The following is an 18,927-nucleotide window of genomic DNA, read 5'->3' as shown; positions in this document are numbered from 1 at the left end:
TACGGAATAGACGCCAAGAACACTCATCTCAATGCCTGTGTGGTATGGGAAGCTGACGATGCAGGCGAATTTGAAACATTCAAAACTGATACAACCAAAGACCACAATGCGGGATTTGTAGAACGAAGAGACAAAATCAAAGACGGACACAGTTTAGAACTGATGGATCGTTTGCATTTGGACATGTGGTTGCAAGAAAAGTATTTGCTGAACGGGGTGGATGTCCGCCTGAGACTGAATCGCAGCAGTACCGCTTTCCATTTAATAGCTGATAGTGACGATAATTACAAAACCAAAAACCAAGAAGCCAGACTCTACGTACGTCGTGTGGAAGTGTTACCTAAAGTGGGAAACGACATCAGTCAGACGTTGAGCAGAACGACCGCCAAGTATCCGATCCGACGTGTGGAAGTGAAAACCTTCACCATTCCTAGGGGACAGCGATCCATGATCGAAGATCATCTGTTCCAAGGACAGTTACCCAAACGTTTAATCGTTGGTATGGTCGAGAATACAGCCTTCAACGGAGCTATCGCTAAAAATCCTTTCTACTTTCAACACTTTGACGTGTCCAAGGTCGAAGTCAGTCGCGATGGCAAGACCTTGTGTACCCGACCTTTCGAACCTAACTTTGACAAGAAAAATTACTTGAGGTCGTACTTGTCACTGTACGAAGCCACGGGACAGTTAGGAACCAACACCAGTCACGGCATTACGTACGAGGATTATGCAGGAGGCTATGCTTTGTGGGCTTTCCATTTCACTCCTGACCAAGGCAGCGACGAGGGACATTTCCACCCTATAAAATCTGGCCAGATTCGTGTGGAACTTCAGTTTGCAAGGCCACTGGACGAGACAGTGAACGTCATCCTGTATGCAGAATTCGATAATACTATAGAAATTAACAGTTTGAGAGAAGTCATTCTAGATTACTAGAAACCATGGAAGACTGTTATCCCTCTTTACCTAGTGGAGAAACTTTGGAGATGAAATGTGAGGAAACTGGGGAAGAAGAATCCCAAGACAAAGACGAAGAAGATATCATGATGAAGTCGAGATGGCCAGAACAAGAAGCCCATTTAGTCTGCTGTTTTGCCAAACACTTGGTGGAAAAAATGACGGAATTGATCAAGAAAAATTGCTATGGATGTCAAAACGCTCATCCCAGTCAAATTCAACACGATAAATGCCTGATGTTGAGTCAAGAAGAAAAATTGGACGAGTATCTGGACGAAGCTTGGAGTCTCATCTCGGACGAAGACGTGTGGCATCAGTGGTATAAAGACTTGCGTGAACATTCTTGTCCACCATTAACCACTCAAGAGATCCATCGTATCAAAGCTCTCCTGAATCAAAGTGAGGAGACGAAACGAAGAAACGGTTATTTGTCAGACATTTTCAAGCAAAAAGTCAGGATCGAATTGACGACTTATTATTACCCGTGAAGAAGAAAAAAAAAACAACACACAAAACAATGGATACCTGGGAACTTTATTACCTTTTGAACCACAGTTCGTATACGGCTTCTTGGAATCCTGTCGTCTGTGCTAAAGATGAACTCCCTCATCGCAAACCTCAAGACCATCAAGTTTATGTCATTAACACGGACGACAGTCATCTCCCAGGAACCCACTGGGTAGCCGTTTACTTTCCTCAAGAAGGATGTGTGGAATATTTCGATTCGTACGGATTGCCCCCTTTGGAAGACGATATCATCGACTTTATGAGAAGAAATGCTCAAACCACCCGATTCAATAATGTGAAATTACAAGGCACAGATTCCTTGGTGTGTGGTGTATTTTCTGCATCATCGCAGCCTGGGCTATTCCTTAGAACATTTAGTGACTCATTTTGATCCTCGTCATTCTTCTAGAAACGATGTGAAAGTAGATCGATGGTTTTGTGACCATTATGCTGATCTTTTGTCTCAAGCTAGGAAACGTAGTGTCCATCAATGGCCTAATGACTTCCAACAGTGGAAATCACAATTTCATTCACAACGTTGTCAGCCCTGTTTAAAGTAGACAGTAAATTGAGAAAAAATGTTTGCCATTTTTTTGAAGAAAAAAATGTTTAATGTTATAATGTTGGATTATTGTTAAAAAATGTTAGAGTTGTTGTTGGTTAGTGTTAAGTGATTTTTGAATAAAAAATGTTGTGTTTTGAAAAAAAATGCCTTTGTCTTTTGTTTGACTATAAGAATGTTGGATTCATGCTCTTTAATTTCTTACTATCCTTCTCATGACACTCATTGAACGTTGCGGCTCGATAACCGTGGAGGGATGTTTTCCTTCACGTCCGCGCTTTGACTTTAAGAACCGGGGAAGTTTCCGGTCTAACCATCCATTGTCGACTCATCCTCCTACGAAGATGTGCTCCAACTAGCTAAGCTCAACGAAGCCTACGTAAATTTGCATAGGGTCAGACACAGTCTGATACCGAAGCCAGAAGAGATAGAGAATGTGAGAATGTTAAAAGTCACTGAAGACCTGATAGAAGAGCTCTTCAGAGAAGAAGTGAACAGGGAGAAAGAAGAATGGACAGAGAAGTACAGACTTCAGAGACAAAAGCAACAGCAACAACAACAACAGCAGCAGCAGCAACCTGAACCTGACAGAGGCTTTGTCGATTGTCGTATCGACACCAAAGAGCTCTTCTTCCTTTCCGAAGAAGCAGACCTATGGCCAGAAAGTCTATCCTCAGAGGACATCGCATTCTTAGAAACTAAAAGACTGCCATAGCAAACAAAAAAAACAGCCCTTTTCAGGGCTACCCCAATACTCTAGAAAAGAAATAACTATCGATTTGCCAATTTGTGTAGGTAGAGTAGTGTGAATATAAACACTCTTTTTTTATAGTGTGAGGGTATGTGTTAGTGTATAGGACTGTGTGTTTGTAAGTGCTCACGTACGTTGGTGGTGATAGTAGATTAAGATGATGTCTTTTTTTGGTGTTTGAGGTGTGGGGAGAGTAGATTTGGGGTAGAATTGGATTGCTTTGCGTATGTGAATAGTATATTATTGGTTTAATAAAATTTTTTAGAATAGTGATGGGTAGCATAAAAAAGTGAGTGTTTCTTTTAGGTCCGCGCGTTGTTTTTTTTGGTCATGATCTAGGTAAGATCAATTTTATGTTTTAAGGGGGATGTTTTCCTTCACGTCCGCGCTTTCACTATAAATTGAAACTCGCTGGGCAGTCTAGCTACCCTTGTTGATTGATCAACACCAGAATGAATACCAGAATAAGCAAACTTCTTGAACTCCAGATACATCTGGAATATGTCAGGCGCCTGTTAAATGAACTGGCTGCGGAGGCTATAGTAGAAGAGGAAAGAATAAAGAAGGAAGAGGAGGAGAGAAGACAGAGGGAAGAGGAGGAAAAGAAAATAGGAGAGAGGATGGCTTACAAGATACCAGAGACAGAGGATTGGGGTGATGAAGCTAATCATCCTCCCTCTGCGCTCCCAGCCAAACGAGTCAACTGGAAAGACTGGAGTAGAAGATGCGTGTGTGGCGCCAGGCCAGGAAGGTGCCATCATTAGATAGGTGCATCTGGAGTTCAAAAAAACCAACAGCCCTTTTCAGGGCTACCCAATACTCTAGAAAAGAAATAACTATTAATTTGCCAATGTGTGTAGGTAGAGTAGTGTGAATATAAACACTAACTCTTTTTTCATAGTGTGAGTGTATGTGTGTTTGTGTTTGTGTTTGTAACTGCTCACGTAAGTTTGTGTGAATAGTAGATTATTGTTTATTGTTTCTTAGCGTATGTGAAGAGTATAGTTTGGGTTTTATTATACGAAATGAGAAAGTAGGGGGATGTTTTCCTTCCCGTCCGCGCGTTGTTTGGTCATGATCTAGGTAATATCAATTTTATGTCTATGGGGGGATGTTTTCAATCACGTCCGCGCTTTAAGTATAAAACTAACAGTGTTTGCCATTGGAGCCCATTCTACGGAATAAGCAAACAAGAAGATGCCAGCAGCTTCAGCTTTGTATAACAACCTTATGGGAAGTTGGTATTGGATGGTGGATGGATTGAATGTAGCAGAAAGGCTTGAACAGGAATGGAGGCATGCAGTGACAAAAGACTTCGTCTCAAGACAAGTAACCAGCCTCCACTTAGCCATCGATATTGTAAAAGAAATGATAGAGGATGAGGAGAAGAGAATCAGAGGTTTAATTAACCCACCGTATGTGAAAGTGGGTAAGTTGAAAGAAGCGATAGTTTATGTGACGAGTGTAAGGTGTTTTTTAGAAGACATTGCAGAATGGACAGATTGGTCTTTTGTGAAGTGGGGCTTAGACAAGCTTAAGAAATCGGAAGAAGTAATGAGGAATGTGCTGACCGAAGAGGTCAAGAAGATCAAAGAAAAGTGGTCAAAGGAAAGAAAAGAAGAAAAAAATAAAAAGAAAAAGGAAGAACTAGAGAAACTAAACGCTAACTGGATGAAAATCTAAGAGAAGTTCCGAGCCATGGGTCAACCGGACTGGATGCCGGAAACAGAAAAGAAGAAGAAAGGAATGATGGAAAAAATAAGAGGATGGTGGAAGAAGTTAAGGAGTTAGAAGAAGAAGAAAAAAAACCAAAGGCCCTTTTCAGGGCCACCCATATTTCTCGAAAAGAGAATGACTTTCGATTGCCTACCCCTTTTTTAAAAAAATTTAAAAAAAAAAAAAAAAAAAAAAAATCCCATGTTCAATTCCCCCTTGACGCTAGATTGACCCACGATTTTTCTCCATATTCAATTCCCCTTGACGCTAGAGTGACCCACGATTTTTCTCCATGTTAATTTTCCCTTGACGCTAGATTGACCCACGATTTATTCCCATGTTCAATTCCCCTTGACGCTAAAGTGACCCAGGATTTTTCTCCATGTTAATTTTCCCTTGACGCTAAAGTGACCCAGGGGTCTCTGTAATGCTAATTCCCATTGACGCTAAAGTGCCCCACTTCACTATTCATACCAGGAATTGCTGACCATGAAGCAGTTTACATAGAGTCCAGCCTACGACAAATGAAAGTGAAGAAATCAGCTCGTAAAGTCTTCCAATACAGGAATGCAGACTATGGCCAGTTACGTGAAGAATTTAAGTTATTACAAGAATCATTCATACGTGAAACAGATAACCTTTCTGCAAATGACACATGGAAAATGTTTAAGGAGAACATCAAACGGTTAATGGATAAATTTATACCATCTAAGACCTTATCTGGAAACAAAACAAACAAACCTTGGATAGACAAATCCATTAGAGCCCAGCACAGAAGACGGAACAAATTGTTTGCAAGACAGAAAACAACAGGAAAAACAAGAGATCGGAAACTATACAAAGAAGCAAAAGCAAGATCACAACGCTTAGAACGGCAGGCTTACTGGAGATATATTGAAAAATTGATAGAAGTCGGTAACCCACATCAAGAACAACAACCAAACAAGCAGAAGAGATTTTGGAACTACATTAAGTCCTTACGTAGAGACAGCTGTGGTGTGGCACCACTCAAGGAACACGGGAAACTACATTCAGAGGCATCCGACAAGGCTAACATACTGAATCGTCAATACCAGTCAGTCTTCACACAAGAGGATAAGAGTGATCTACCAAGCCTACATGGAGATCGTTACCCACCAATGCTTGACATCCAAGTTACTGTAGAAGGTGTATACAGCTTGTTGCGGAAAATTAACCCACAGAAAGCTTCAGGACCAGACATGATTCCAGCAAGGATCCTGAAAGATCTAGCAGAAGAGTGTGCACCATACCCGAGTTATATTTACCAGAAGTGCCTCTCAAAAGGTTATGTCCCTGATGTCTGGAAAACAGCAAACGTTACAGCTATCTTCAAAAATGGAGAAAGATTCAAGGCCAGCAGTTATAGACCGGTCTCCCTTACAAGTATCTGCTGAAAAATGCTTGAACACATCATAGTCAGCAACATGATGCAACATCTAGATCGCTACAACATTCTAACAGACTGCAAGCATGGTTTCCGTGCCAGACGAAGCTGTGAAACACAGCTCATAACCCTAGTGGGTGAGCTCGCCAAATCCTTAGAAAGAGGGAAGCAGTATGACCTTGCAATCCTTGACTTCAGTAAGGCTTTCGATCGTATCCCCCATGAAAAACTCCTCAGTAAGTTGGACCACTATGGCATCAGGGGTAACACACAGAAATGGATCAGAGATTTCCTATCAGATAGATCGCAGAGAGTTATAGTAGATGGAGCAACATCAGACCCAGCACCAGTTGTTAGTGGGGTACCACAGGGGAGTGTTTTGGGTCCCATACTCTTCCTGGTGTTCATCAATGATCTACCTGCAAGCGTCAAATCCAACACAAGACTTTTTGCAGATGACTGTATAGTCCACCGGGAAATAAATGTCTCCAAGGACTGTGAGATCCTTCAAGAAGACCTGAACCAACTGGCCCTCTGGGAAAGAACTTGGGGTATGTCGTTCCATCCAGAAAAATGCAGCATCCTAAGAGTTTACAGGAAAAAATCACCAATCTTGTCCGAATATACTCTTAAGGGGCACAAGTTAGCCAATGAGCAGGCAACAAAATATTTCGGGGTGGAATTGTCTAGAGACCTCTCTTGGAAAAGGCACATAGACAAGATAGTGAAAAAAGGGAACAGTAACCTTGGTTTCCTGCGCCGCAACCTCCAAATCAACAATGAAGAAGTAAAAAGTGCGGCATATTTCACTCTGGTTCGACCAGGTCTTGAGTATTGCTCGACTGTGTGGAACCCACATAGTAAAGATCTAACAAATAAGATAGAGATGGTTCAGAGGAGAGCGGCTAGATTTACCACAAATAACACTAGCAGTGTCAGTGCAAAGCTCAACCATCTCCAGTGGGAATCACTCGAATCTAGGCGAACCAAGGCCCAGCTAACCATAATGTACAAGATTGCGAACAACCTAGTGGACATACCAGCAGACAAATACCTGACCCTGGCATATAGCCAAACTAGGGCAAACCACAGGAAAAAGTTCCAGTTAAAGTCAGCATCGACAAATTGTTTCAAGTTCAGCTTCTTCCCATGTACAATAGGGACTTGGAACAAATTACCATCAATAATTGCAGAAGCTCCTGACTTGGTATCTCACAAGCAGGAGCTTTCCAAAATCACATTCTAATGAACTAGTCAGCTACAAGTAAGACCTAGTGATTCTCAGGGCTATGCCGGTTGAGGTTCCATATCTCATTGCCGCTACGGTAACCGGACTGGTCTGAGTATGAAGGGACGAAAACGTACACTGACACACTTTTACTTATTTCTGCCTTTCCTATCATTACTCTTCTGACTGTCCTATCACTTCCATCTTTACTTTATCTTTGACCACGTACCACCCGTTGCTTAATAGTCAAGTGTGACAGCGTCAACGTATTTATAGATAGATAGATAGCGCTTTCTACAAATCATAGACAATGACGTCTTTTATATCAGGAAAATAAAGGACAAAATATATTATACACACCCGAATATCATATTGTAACTGATTAACAAAATTTGATTGACAACTTCAAATACAATATATTTTCACAAAATAAATGGTATTAAACAGCCAATCACCAGCAGCAAATTTGGACTGCAGAAAAACCGGAAGTTGCACGTATTTAAGGGGATGTCGTATATTGTGCAACGGTAGAAACTGTACAGCAGCAAAATGCCAAAAGATAATCTTAAAGATGAAATTATCGATGGTGAACTTGATTTAAGTCTCAGCAATTTGACAACAGTGCCAGTGAAGGATTTGGTAGTTATAACTGTTACTTATTACGTGGTAACGTAGCAAGTCTCCATAAGCGAAGTTGTACCTTCTTTCTTTTTGAGTATGTTATATTTGGTACGGTGGAGGGCAGCTTCGTTCGTTCGTTCGTTCATGAGAGAGAGAGAGAGAGACTTTGTCAGATGCAATTACAAACATAAGATTTGGGGGATTCAGTAGAAAGCATAACCTCGTTAGCACTGTCTCCCCACCAAGAAAGGATCTCGATGCCGGTACCAACGGTTTTACAGAAAATGTGCAGACACTTACATGCAAAGCATAACAATGAATAAAACTAACAGTGCAATTCAGATGGTTCTGAGTGCAGTCAATTAATTAAATCTCTTGGTCATCCTAATATAATTTTGCACAGCTTGAAATATTTGGTTGTTTTCTGCAGTTAACATAGGGTTGCCAAATTATATTGTTTGAATCGTAAGAGCGAAAGGAAGTGTGTATAGGAATTGATCTCTAAGATTGAATATTTGGAACAATCTAGAAAAAGTGTTTTGCATTTTCAGTTTAACCACAGGAGCAATACTTAATTATTAGATACATATGTAAAATCATAATATTACTGCAATTTGTTTCATGCCTAGCATGAATGATCTGTGACATTCTATCACCAGCATAGTAGTAACACTGTGTTGTTTCTTTGTTGTGAATCAGGTAGGCTTTAAAATTATATATTGATGGGTTGTTTCTCACTTCATTGGGTAACAAGTTCCATATTCAAATTGTAGAAGGTAGAAATGAATTGTAGAACAAGGTCGTTCTGCACATTGGGGGTCAAAGATCGTTCAAGGATTGAATGGAATAGGTCTCCTGTTATGTAATAATGGTCAGATTAAGGATTGAAGATATGTGGGAACTAGTCCATGGTCAATTTTAAATAATTGAAGCAGTTTATGTTTGTAATAGCAAGAGTTTAGGCTTTCCCAGCTAGTTTCAGGATACGATTGTGAAGGAGATGCACTTCTGGCTGTACCCATTATTATTCTCATCACCTCAACATTTATTTTTTCTTGGAGGTCTTTAACGTGCATTGTACAATTGTCCCAAATGTGGTCAGCATAGTAAAAAATTGGAATAATATAGATTTGTAGATTTTTTTCCAAGGATAATTGATCTCATTCGAATCAGAGACTTTTTAAGCAATTTAATTTCTCCAAGGCTTTATTGCCGATGTATTTAATGTGTGTGTGCCAAGTGGCATCATTGGATAATATAATGCCCAGATGTTGAGAAACCTCTTGTAGATTGCGCACTATTCCGTAACTTCTGGCAACACAGTTTGTAACACAGGCATGTTACAATAATTATTTGGTATATAAATTTTGTTCACAATGACTTACAATATCTATTGGAAGCTGCAAATATGTTCTGTTAATTCTTGTCATTGCCAGAGTTCATAGTAGCTACAATATGACTACACTGTAGTTACAAAAGTGTTGTCATATCTATGACATCATCATGCAATTAATGTTCACATTCTTTTGAGTTGTGGAGTAATTGTTAATTTTACAAAAGCAACTTTCTTAGATCTAAAGATTCCATTGGGTATTTGGGTACTCAGGTACCCACCCATTGATAATAAACTGGGGCAGTAAAATGAACCATAGGGTACCCTGTTTACCATATACAAGTTTTCTGCTAGTCCCTGTACAGGTAGCACTCATGTTTTCAAGTTGACAATCCATTTGATTGAGTTAAAAATACATGTACTTTTTAGTGCCAAGCAGAGGTTTGCCTCTTCTAGTAAATAATTGACTTTAATCCCCTAGTTGTTTTCCTACATGACAACTCTTGATTTTAGTCACAAGTTTAGTACAGTGGAAAGTAACAGAGGGTGGTTATTTGATCTTGCCACACACTGACATATTCAGTTGCAACCTTGAATAGATTTCACAGACTTGTATGATCAAAGTCTTACTTACAAAGCTGAAGCTCAGTCTCTAAATAAGCATATGCATATGACAGTGAGGCCAAGGAAAGGGAGTCGGAGAATATGACTGGACCATGACAGTGCACTAGACAATGATGGAGGGATTTCAGAACTTTATCAGAAAATGTTAATTCTTGGACTTGTACTGATGACATGAGGTAGTGATATTTATGGGATTTTTGAATAAATATTGACTTAACATCAGGTTTGTAAAATTTAATAAAATTTCCCTTTGACTGGTTACCTGGGTAACTGATCATTAGGATTGATGGGTACCTGGTAGAAGGTTTTTAAAATTTTGATAGCTTTATTTTGGTCTCAACTTGTATTGTACTTCTCTATTTCAGGTACCACTGACTAAAGCCATTCGACTAGATTTGTCCTGTAATTTGCTCAAGACTTTGGCAGTGAGTACTTATCATTGATATATACTAAAAATATGAAAAATATTGCTTTGCAAGACTTTCATAATACTTTCAATACTTTCATGACATACTGTACCTTTGCCAGTTCACAATGATACAGGTAAATTGACAGCACCATCTGCATATAACAGTACCCCAGATAATCAGCTTATTCCTGTATTTCATGTAGTTAAGACAGTCAACAAATTTTTCCTTTCTGTACACATACCACATATGCGTACACTCTTCTCTCACTCAGAAGATGAAGATTTTGTGCATAGATATATATTAAAAAATGCTTATCGAATTTTATTGTCTGCTGCCACTTATATTATTGATAAATAAAAAGGCACCTGTTTATTATGTAAATAAGTATGGTGAACCAGTCAAACTTTTATTGTTGTAATTGGCAGTGTACCTGCTTACTCATTTCTTGTGTGAAATTAAGCATTCAGATATCACACAGACACTGAAAAATGTTGGGAAAAATGATGAAGAAAATCTTCAAAGGCTGAAAGTCTACTGAAAAATTAAAGTTCTTGGTTTTATGCAGCCAAATAACAGTTCAGCATCAATATTGATATTGAAAAGTATTCTTTCAGATAATATTGATAAATTTATTGAATCAGACTGTTATATTGTCCAGAAAACATGATGGAAATGAGGTTTCATCAGAAACATGTGATTTGTGGACACATTCTACCATGATTGGAAGTGACTGTGCATTGAACCTAATACAAAATTAATAGTATAAAATCTGATTAATGTACAGAGGTCCTTGGTAGAGAGAGTGTCTCTAAAAATAACATGAGTGCAGAGAAATATATATTTCACAAGAACATAAACAAAATGCATTCAGCATTTTTCAATTTTAAATGATTATCATTTAAACGTGAAAAATACCCAATTATTTTAGTAAAATCCTAATTTCACTCAGTTTTTATTTTATGAGTGCAATATGCAAGAGGTCCAAACAGTACAAGGGGCAGTGTGTAAAAGGTCACTGTTGTTATATATTAAAAGAAATGTATTTGAAGAATGTTTAAAAGCAGCAATTTGGTGAATACCATATTTTTGTAGCATTTTAAACAATATAAGCTGGTAGTAAAAGCACAAATTGAACATAACTAAAAACTAACCTGGATTTGTATTTGCCCACCATAGGACAGAGTGTATTATGTTTTGATGTCCATTAATCTGTCACCAGTTTACTTTCCTCACAATAACTTGAGTTGTCTACCATCTACAATTACCAAACCTTGTGGATGGCTTGCAGTTAGGGTAAGGAAGAATCCCATTGGTTTTGGGATCAAAAGGTCAGAGGTCAAGGTCAGTGTGGTTTCCACACAATAACTCAAGTTCTCAACCATCTACAGATACTAAATGTTATGGATGGCTTCCATTTGGGATAAGGATAAGCACATTCACAGCGACTGAAATAATCAAAATGGTTTCAGCACAGTAACATTGATTCTACATAATTCCTGGCTGAAACTTTGTGGATGGCTTGCATGACGGATGAGTAAGAAACCTGCTGATTTTTAGTTCTTTCTAACTCTGCACCATCCATTTGTTGCACATTAAAAATAGTGTGCATTTCTTTAATCAGTAGCACATATTCAAACGTTTTTTTACCATTATAATTCAAAGAGCAAATATATTTCTGATAAAATCGAATCTTTTACTCAGACAACAAATTTAATTTTTTAACACAGAATGTCTGTTCAGTTTAATGTCACATAGTTAAGTTAGAGAAACAGCAGAAGTGTGTAAGTTTCATGAACATTCATGTGAAGGAGTGATTATGACTGTTGATACTCCAGATTTACACTGTTGTATTTTTGACTGGATATTTGCACTATTCTGTTTGGGGCCCTGAGTGGCCGAGTGGTCTAAAGCGCTTATCATTCAGGATCACTGCCATCTCACCTCTGTCTGCGTGGGTTCAAGTCCAAGGCTCTGCTAGCATGGGTATGTGGGAAAGCCTGCCAGTAGCTTCTCGTGGGTTGGTGGTTCTTCCCTAGGTTTTCCAGGGTTCTTCCTCCACCAGTTATACTGGCCGCCATATATAGCCATATATAGCCTATCTTGTGCTGAAAAATGGCATTAAACCCTAGGACAACAAAATCAGCAAATATTCTGTTTGGAACTATAGACATAGTCACATTTTATTTAGAGTCAAAAATAAAAATAAACATGAGATTGTTTGAGCTATTTTACAGCATAAACATGATTGATAACATTTTCTGATTTGGAAGACCATATTATGTCCACATTCTTCTGTGAAAAGAGGTGAGTTTATTTACTCCTATAAGTTAACATTTGAACCACTCATGCATATTGGACAAATTTTATGTTGCAGGTATACCATCCACCCCTCTACCCCATGCGAGCTGTCAATTGATCAATTGCCTTAGGTTTATTTTTTGTTGTTGTTTGGGGGATTTAGTACCATTTTCATGATAGGCTCTACATGGTGTAGCAACCCATTCTATAGTGAAGTGGCCATATTCAGACAGACATGACCATTTATTACCCATTACACTTTTGCCAATCAGTTTGAAAAATGGCTGCCAAAATTTTCATAGGTAGTAGTAAAAGCTAAAATTGCCAGAAGGCTGTATAATGAGAATTTTGCCACGGTTTCAACCAATCATTAAAGAGAACACTGTGCAAGAATTTCATGGGCTTATCTGGACCAATCAGAATCATATAAAGTGATATTTTAAATTGTCATGTCAAAAATATGAAATTGCACATGCTATAATATATAAAGTGTACCAGGTATGTGATAAATAAAGACCTCAATACTTTGTACTGAATATTGTACAATGAAATATTGATCACTGAGAACATTGGTAATGTGTACTGGTGTCAACACTAAAAAGTAAATACCAGTTAAATAAATCTTCTCAAGTGAAATTCATGTTTCAGTTCTTTTCTTTTAATTTGGTTTCAGTGTGATCATCACAAATGTGGTATACCTCTTGTATTCAATATGAAAAGTGTATCAATGAGAACCTAATCAAGTGCCAACTGTGATTTACAATTTGCAGAAGTGTTCTTTGCATTGTTATAATCAATTTAATGTAAACCATTGTATTATAACTCTTCATTTGTATTTATTGTAATAAACAAAATTAAAATAAAAAGGTGGGGTAGGGATGGAAGCAAATTTAAACAAAGTTAAAATAAAAAGGTGGGGTAGGGGTGGAGGCAAATTAAAAAAAGTTTGAAGGCATGCAAGCCTTATCTGAGTATTGGCTGTATGTATATTTAGCTGACCAGTGAAACTGTTTTCAATTTTTTTTTTTAAAGATCATTAAAATAGCTAACATTCTAATCATTAAAAAGTGTGATTAATTATAGCAAGTGAACCAAGAAAAAAGTGTACCCATTGCATGAATGGCATAGCTTCATAGGGAGGTTTCAGTATTGAAGAGCCAGATCCATATTTGTAAGGAACTTAAAATTCCCAAGTTGGCACTCTGATGTGTACACAAGAATGAGTAGAAATTTTGTGATTACTTGCCATGAAATTACAGCATCAATATGTTACTGATAGAACAATGCAAAAATGATATCCTGCCTTGTTTCTCTGGACAGATCTCCATTTGTTTCATTAAATATTGTTCCGTTCTGAATTGACAATGTAGCTAAATTGAATCCACATTTGAATAAAAAAAGCAGTGACATAATGCATAATATTTTTGCTGGTACATATGTGATGTGATTTGAAGCCTCTTGGAGTAATGTTTCTAATGATTTTTTAAATATTGATATTGCTGAAAATAAATTTATACAGAAAAGTTAACTTCATTAGAATAAATTAATTTACCTACAAATATGATTATTCAGTCATTTAAACCCCAACCCCACTCTTCTTTTATGGGACATTCAGAGGTACCTTAGTAACTCATATTCAAGATTATTTATCAAAGGAGATGTTTAAAGAGTGATAAAGGAAAATGAAAATTTTTAGATTATAATGGATGCAGTGTATCCCTTTACCCTCATTTGGTGTGGGTATGTGAGAAAGCTTGCGGGTAGCCTCTTGTTGGTTAGTGTTTCTTTCTGGGGCTTTCCCAGGTTCTTCCTCTACCATAAATACTGGCAGCCATGTATAGCCTATATTGTGCTGAAAAATGGCATTAAACCCTATAACAACAACCTCCATGTGCACATCAGAGACCCCCAAATTTTGTATTTGAACCCCAAGTGTAGACACCAAGGAGACTTTTTACTCTAAGTCTTGTACCCCAAGGGGATAGACTGTGGATGGTATTGGCAAGTAGAAACCCATCAGGAAAACTTTAAAAAATTGAATTGCAAGAGAGTTTTGGTTCAGGTGTCCATTACAAAACCAAAATGTGACAAAGAAAACTGAACTTAACCTTCTTATGTAATACAGATGATTTTTAAGAGTGGATGGCTATGCTACTAATTGTTTTGTTGTTTTATTGCAGGATGATTTCTGTACATTGAAGCATCTTATTAAGGTAGACCTTAGTAAAAACTACCTGGAGAGTCTTCCTGATAACTTTGGCAGCCTCGTAAATCTACAGCACCTTGACCTGCTGGGAAACAAGCTAACACTCCTACCAGTCAGTTTCTATAAGCTGCAGAAACTGAGATGGCTAGATCTCAAGGACAACCCTTTAGAAGAGGAGCTAAGAAATGTGGCAGGGGACTGTTTAGATGAGGCACAGTGCAAAAAGTGTGCCACTCAGGTACCGGGTTGATATGCAGAGTTTTATTGACCGAGTATTCCCTTTATTATGCTGTACATGAGAATGATACAGGTGACCTGCATTATAAGTTAGGGAGCCTTACACTGAGGGCTGTTCTAACAAGAATGTGTCCTAAAAGTGCATTAAAAATAAAACAAAAGTACAGTATGTAATGATGTGAAATAATATTGTAATTGGTTCTTTTGAGCCAAGAACTAATATATATTGAAATAAATTAAATAGTAATAAAAACAAAATTTGAACAAAATATTATCAGCAATATGTTATCTGTTGCAATTGCTTTGCTTGCAGAATTACCCTCCTCCATATATATACATTCTATCTTCCCATTAGATGGAAAAATTTTAGAAAGCTCAAAACTAGAATTAATAGACACAGTCTGCTCTCAAAGTCATAGGTCCACAAACAGTAGTCATTCTACTATTTATGGACAACATAATTGGATCAATTGAAATTGACATATTCTACAGAAATATTTCTTTTGCTCATGTCTAGCATGCATTTCTGTCATCTGTATACAGGTCTCCATATTGTTGGAGTGTTTTACCTTAAAATGCGTTAATATTATAATAGACATTTTTTTAGTCATTCAGTGTTTTCAGATTTTTTGTTTGCAGATATCAAGGCAACTGTGGGTATAAAACAGCCCCATGGGATACATATCACACTTGCCTTGTGTGTACGAATTGCAGTTGGACAAAGTTGGTGTCCTTTCTACTCCTTATTGTTAGACGAGGTGTGGGGCCTTATCAAAAGTAGATGTACTTATATGGGTAGGAAGAAAGGTCCTTCTTCTACCTCATCTCTAGAACGTACAGGGTCTTCTTTGAGTCCATAGGTCATATAAGAAGAGGATTAGCTCTTCGGTGGTGAAGGACACTCCCTGACCTGAGAGTAAGGACATTCCCTGACCTTAGAGTATATGGAATCGGTCTCAGTGGATACAAATAATGCCCTAGGACAATGATGATAGTTCCAACCCGGTCAATGCCTGTTACAGTTAGGTCCAGGACCCCCCTTCCTGGGTGAAAATTCTAGGGCAGAGAGCAAGTCACGTGTCCCTGTGGTGGGTGGGTGGAGAGCAGCAGCCTCACTAAGCCAACAGTCCAGTGACAGTTGAGAGTGAGTACGGGACCTGGGCTCACCTTCCTGTTATAATCCTGGAGGTTTTGGAACTTAAGGCTAGATTGCTCATCACTGTTGCCTTGCATGAAGATTTTTTGTGTGTAACCTCTTTCACTCTTTTGAAGGAGAAATCACTATCTCCAGATTTGCCTGCAGCACTTTCTGGAGGCAGTTGCCAAAATATTTTGACATTCCTTATACTTGTCCATGGCACTGTTGCAGAGATGTTGCTTTGGATACTTCTGAGGTCTTACCTGAACACAGTAGAAACCTCCTTAAGGCAGCTTCTTGGGAGAGAAAGGCCCTCTTTGGAGGGATCATTCCCTCCATCACATCTCAACACATGAAGGAACAACAACATTGTTGCCTCACATCCATACCTTGGCTGTTGAAACAGGCCAGAAGGTGTTTTTCATCATGATTGCCTCTAAGGAAAGTCAGTTTCTTTAATTAGATGCAGCCTCAGTCCAAAAAGCAACCCCAATTTTGACTTCACTCTTGCAACATAGCGGCTAGATGGGGTTATTGGAAAGGCCTAATGAGGAAGTTTTCAAACCCCTATTCCTTTCCTAAGGAGGGGAGGACCAGCCTTAAGGGCTTATTCCCTCTCCTTTGGAGCATTCCTCTTCCTTAAGTTCCAGTAAGAGCTCAACTCACTCACTTTTCAGAGGTTTGGTCAAGTGTAATGGATGCATGGTCAGTTGTCTCTGATAAAGGGAAGATACCTACTTCAGTTATGTGATCATCTGCCTCGGGCAAGGACTCTTCTGCTTTTCCTCCATCCAAATCTGGATCAGTTAAGACTTGCACTCCCTTGTATAGAGAGTGTTAAAAGACCAGTCTCGTGTCTTCTGCTCCAGGGTTTTCATGGTATTGAGAAAAAGTAGCATGTTTAAGCAATTGATCAACCTTTCCTGAAGTAAGTTTCTCCAGAACATCTCAAGCTTGAGACCATGGCCTCATTCAGGAAAGCCTTAACACCTGGCAACTGATCAGTCTCCATTGACCTCCAGGGTATGTACCTTCACATCCCAAATGACAAGTTCCAGTTTTACATTTTCCAAGTCGCAGATCACAGAGTCTGGGCAATGGATGTCTTCAACCTAAAATAGGGTAGTCTGGTCGATTAAGCCTTCCTATTATTCAGCATGATTCTACAAGTGCTTCACAAAACCAGGATCTCCACTTTCATAGCCCCTCTGGTTTAGTGATATTCTCAACCTGTTGATTAATCAGCCCAGAGGAGAGACATACTGTTGTGGCATGTTAGTTTTCTCCTGTGAAACAGCCCCCCAGATTCTTGGTCTTCATGTTGGGCTCATCACAGGTGATCTATCTTCCAGGACAAGTTTTCAGGCAAAGTTGCCAGGTGTATCATTCTTGCCATAAGATGCTTACATACAGCTGTAGTAGCTAATGGGTTAATGAAGATTTAAGCTTGTGATGTTCGAGCCATGGTTACCTCATTGGTCTGTGTTATTCCTGTGTCAAAATTTTGGAAAACTTCTACTGAATACCTATTGATCCTTATGATTGATTTTACCCAGTTGAAGGGAAATTGTATTAAATGTGTACAAACCTAAAGTTAAGTCTGCATTTTTTTTATATTCACAGTGTCCTTTACATACCTTATGTTGTCTGCTACAAAGTCGAGGAAATTATATCCTCATTTTCTGAGCCAAAAAAATGTATTCCAGTCAGCCAACCGTCCCTGTTTTTCATTGCCGACCCTAGCATTTTTTTCCCCAGGCACCTAGTACATTATATATACAAATAATTTTAGTATAAAGTTGTATTTTTTTAAGCCTACCTACCTGCCCTAATTTTAGGAAACATGCATTTTCTTTACCTTATAAAGTTCTGAAATCCTCCATTGTCTTCTAGTAAATTGTCATGGTCTATAGTATTTTCACACCATCCCATTTGTTTGGATCTCGTAACACTTTTAAAAACAGAAGGCATCAGAGATATAAAAATGCACAAAACTTCTTCATGTCATTCATTGATTTATAAGTTCTAACCTGATTTTTGCGGGAATGGGGTCCCAGATACTGTCAGCTTGTTGCCATTTCAGATTAAATGTAAGTTTGTTTAGCAACACAGTAACCGTATTTGCTTGGACCAATGTATGTATTCAAGCAACAGCTGTGACGTAGTTCACCCTCATTAAAAATCTCAATAATTCTGTAAAGTTTGGATTTGCATATCTTTGAACACATGCATACAATAGTTCTTTCTATTTATTTGTTTAGTTTGTTTTAGAAATATTAAAACTAGACATTGCAAATATTGGATGCAGATAACACAGGTTCTCCTGAACAGATTATTTTGTAAACCAGAATAGACAATGAGCAGTCAGTTAGCTTGTTTTCATCAGGCTCTTCCATCTGCATTGAAATGCCAATAATTCAACAGTGTTTAGGACTCGTTTGCAATAATAAGGTTAGAAATTAAAAATCAGTGAATAAAATGACTAAGTCTTGTGCATTTTTTATGTCATTGATGCTTTTCTTTTTAAACTTGGTGGGGGGGCACCAAGTCATTGTAAATATTTTCATACTTCCTTTCCTTGGACTCATTGTCATACGTGGATACTTGTTTAGAGACTTGAGATAGAGCTTTGTAAGTAACATTTTGATTCTAAAGGTTGTGAAATCAATTCAAGGTTGCAGCTGAACACGTGTCAGTTGTGTGGCAAGATCAAATAACCACCCTCTGTTACTTACCACTGAGCCACACTTGTGGTGGTGCAAAGAGTTGTCACATGTGAAAACAACTATAGGAATAAGGTCAGTTATTTACTGTGTCACACCTCTGCCTGTCACCGAAAAGGTACACATATTCGAGGCTCAATCAAATGGATTGTCAGCTTGAATATAGAGTGGGTGCTGCCTTGACAAGCAATAGCAGAAAACTTGTATATGG

General features: G+C 38.3%; 2 protein-coding genes across 2 annotated transcripts in view; both read left to right on the top strand.

Annotated features, from left to right (window-relative positions):
• Window positions 1-6,280: 6,280 nt before the first annotated feature.
• Window positions 6,281-7,377, top strand: LOC149798389 (uncharacterized). The gene has a single exon (XM_089960590.1). It carries the CDS (start codon window positions 6,452-6,454, stop codon window positions 7,142-7,144), a length of 693 nt encoding a protein of 230 aa, XP_089816716.1. The 5' UTR covers window positions 6,281-6,451; the 3' UTR covers window positions 7,145-7,377.
• A 228-nt stretch (window positions 7,378-7,605) lies between these two features.
• The window catches only part of LOC149798388 (uncharacterized), a 37,829-nt gene continuing 26,507 nt past the window's right edge, over window positions 7,606-18,927 (top strand). Inside the window, exons 1-3 of the mRNA XM_089963572.1 lie at window positions 7,606-7,765; window positions 10,070-10,129; window positions 14,593-14,856. Coding sequence (XP_089819698.1) covers window positions 7,676-7,765; window positions 10,070-10,129; window positions 14,593-14,856 — 414 coding nt within the window. The 5' untranslated portion in view covers window positions 7,606-7,675. The remainder of the gene's footprint in view (window positions 7,766-10,069; window positions 10,130-14,592; window positions 14,857-18,927) is intronic.

This window comes from Sinohyriopsis cumingii, chromosome 6 (genome assembly GCF_028554795.1).
Source record: "Sinohyriopsis cumingii isolate HCF-2022 chromosome 6, ASM2855479v2, whole genome shotgun sequence".
NCBI lineage: Eukaryota > Metazoa > Mollusca > Bivalvia > Unionida > Unionidae > Sinohyriopsis > Sinohyriopsis cumingii.
Note: the sequence above shows the minus strand (reverse complement) of the source record. Positions and strands in the feature narration are given on the sequence as shown.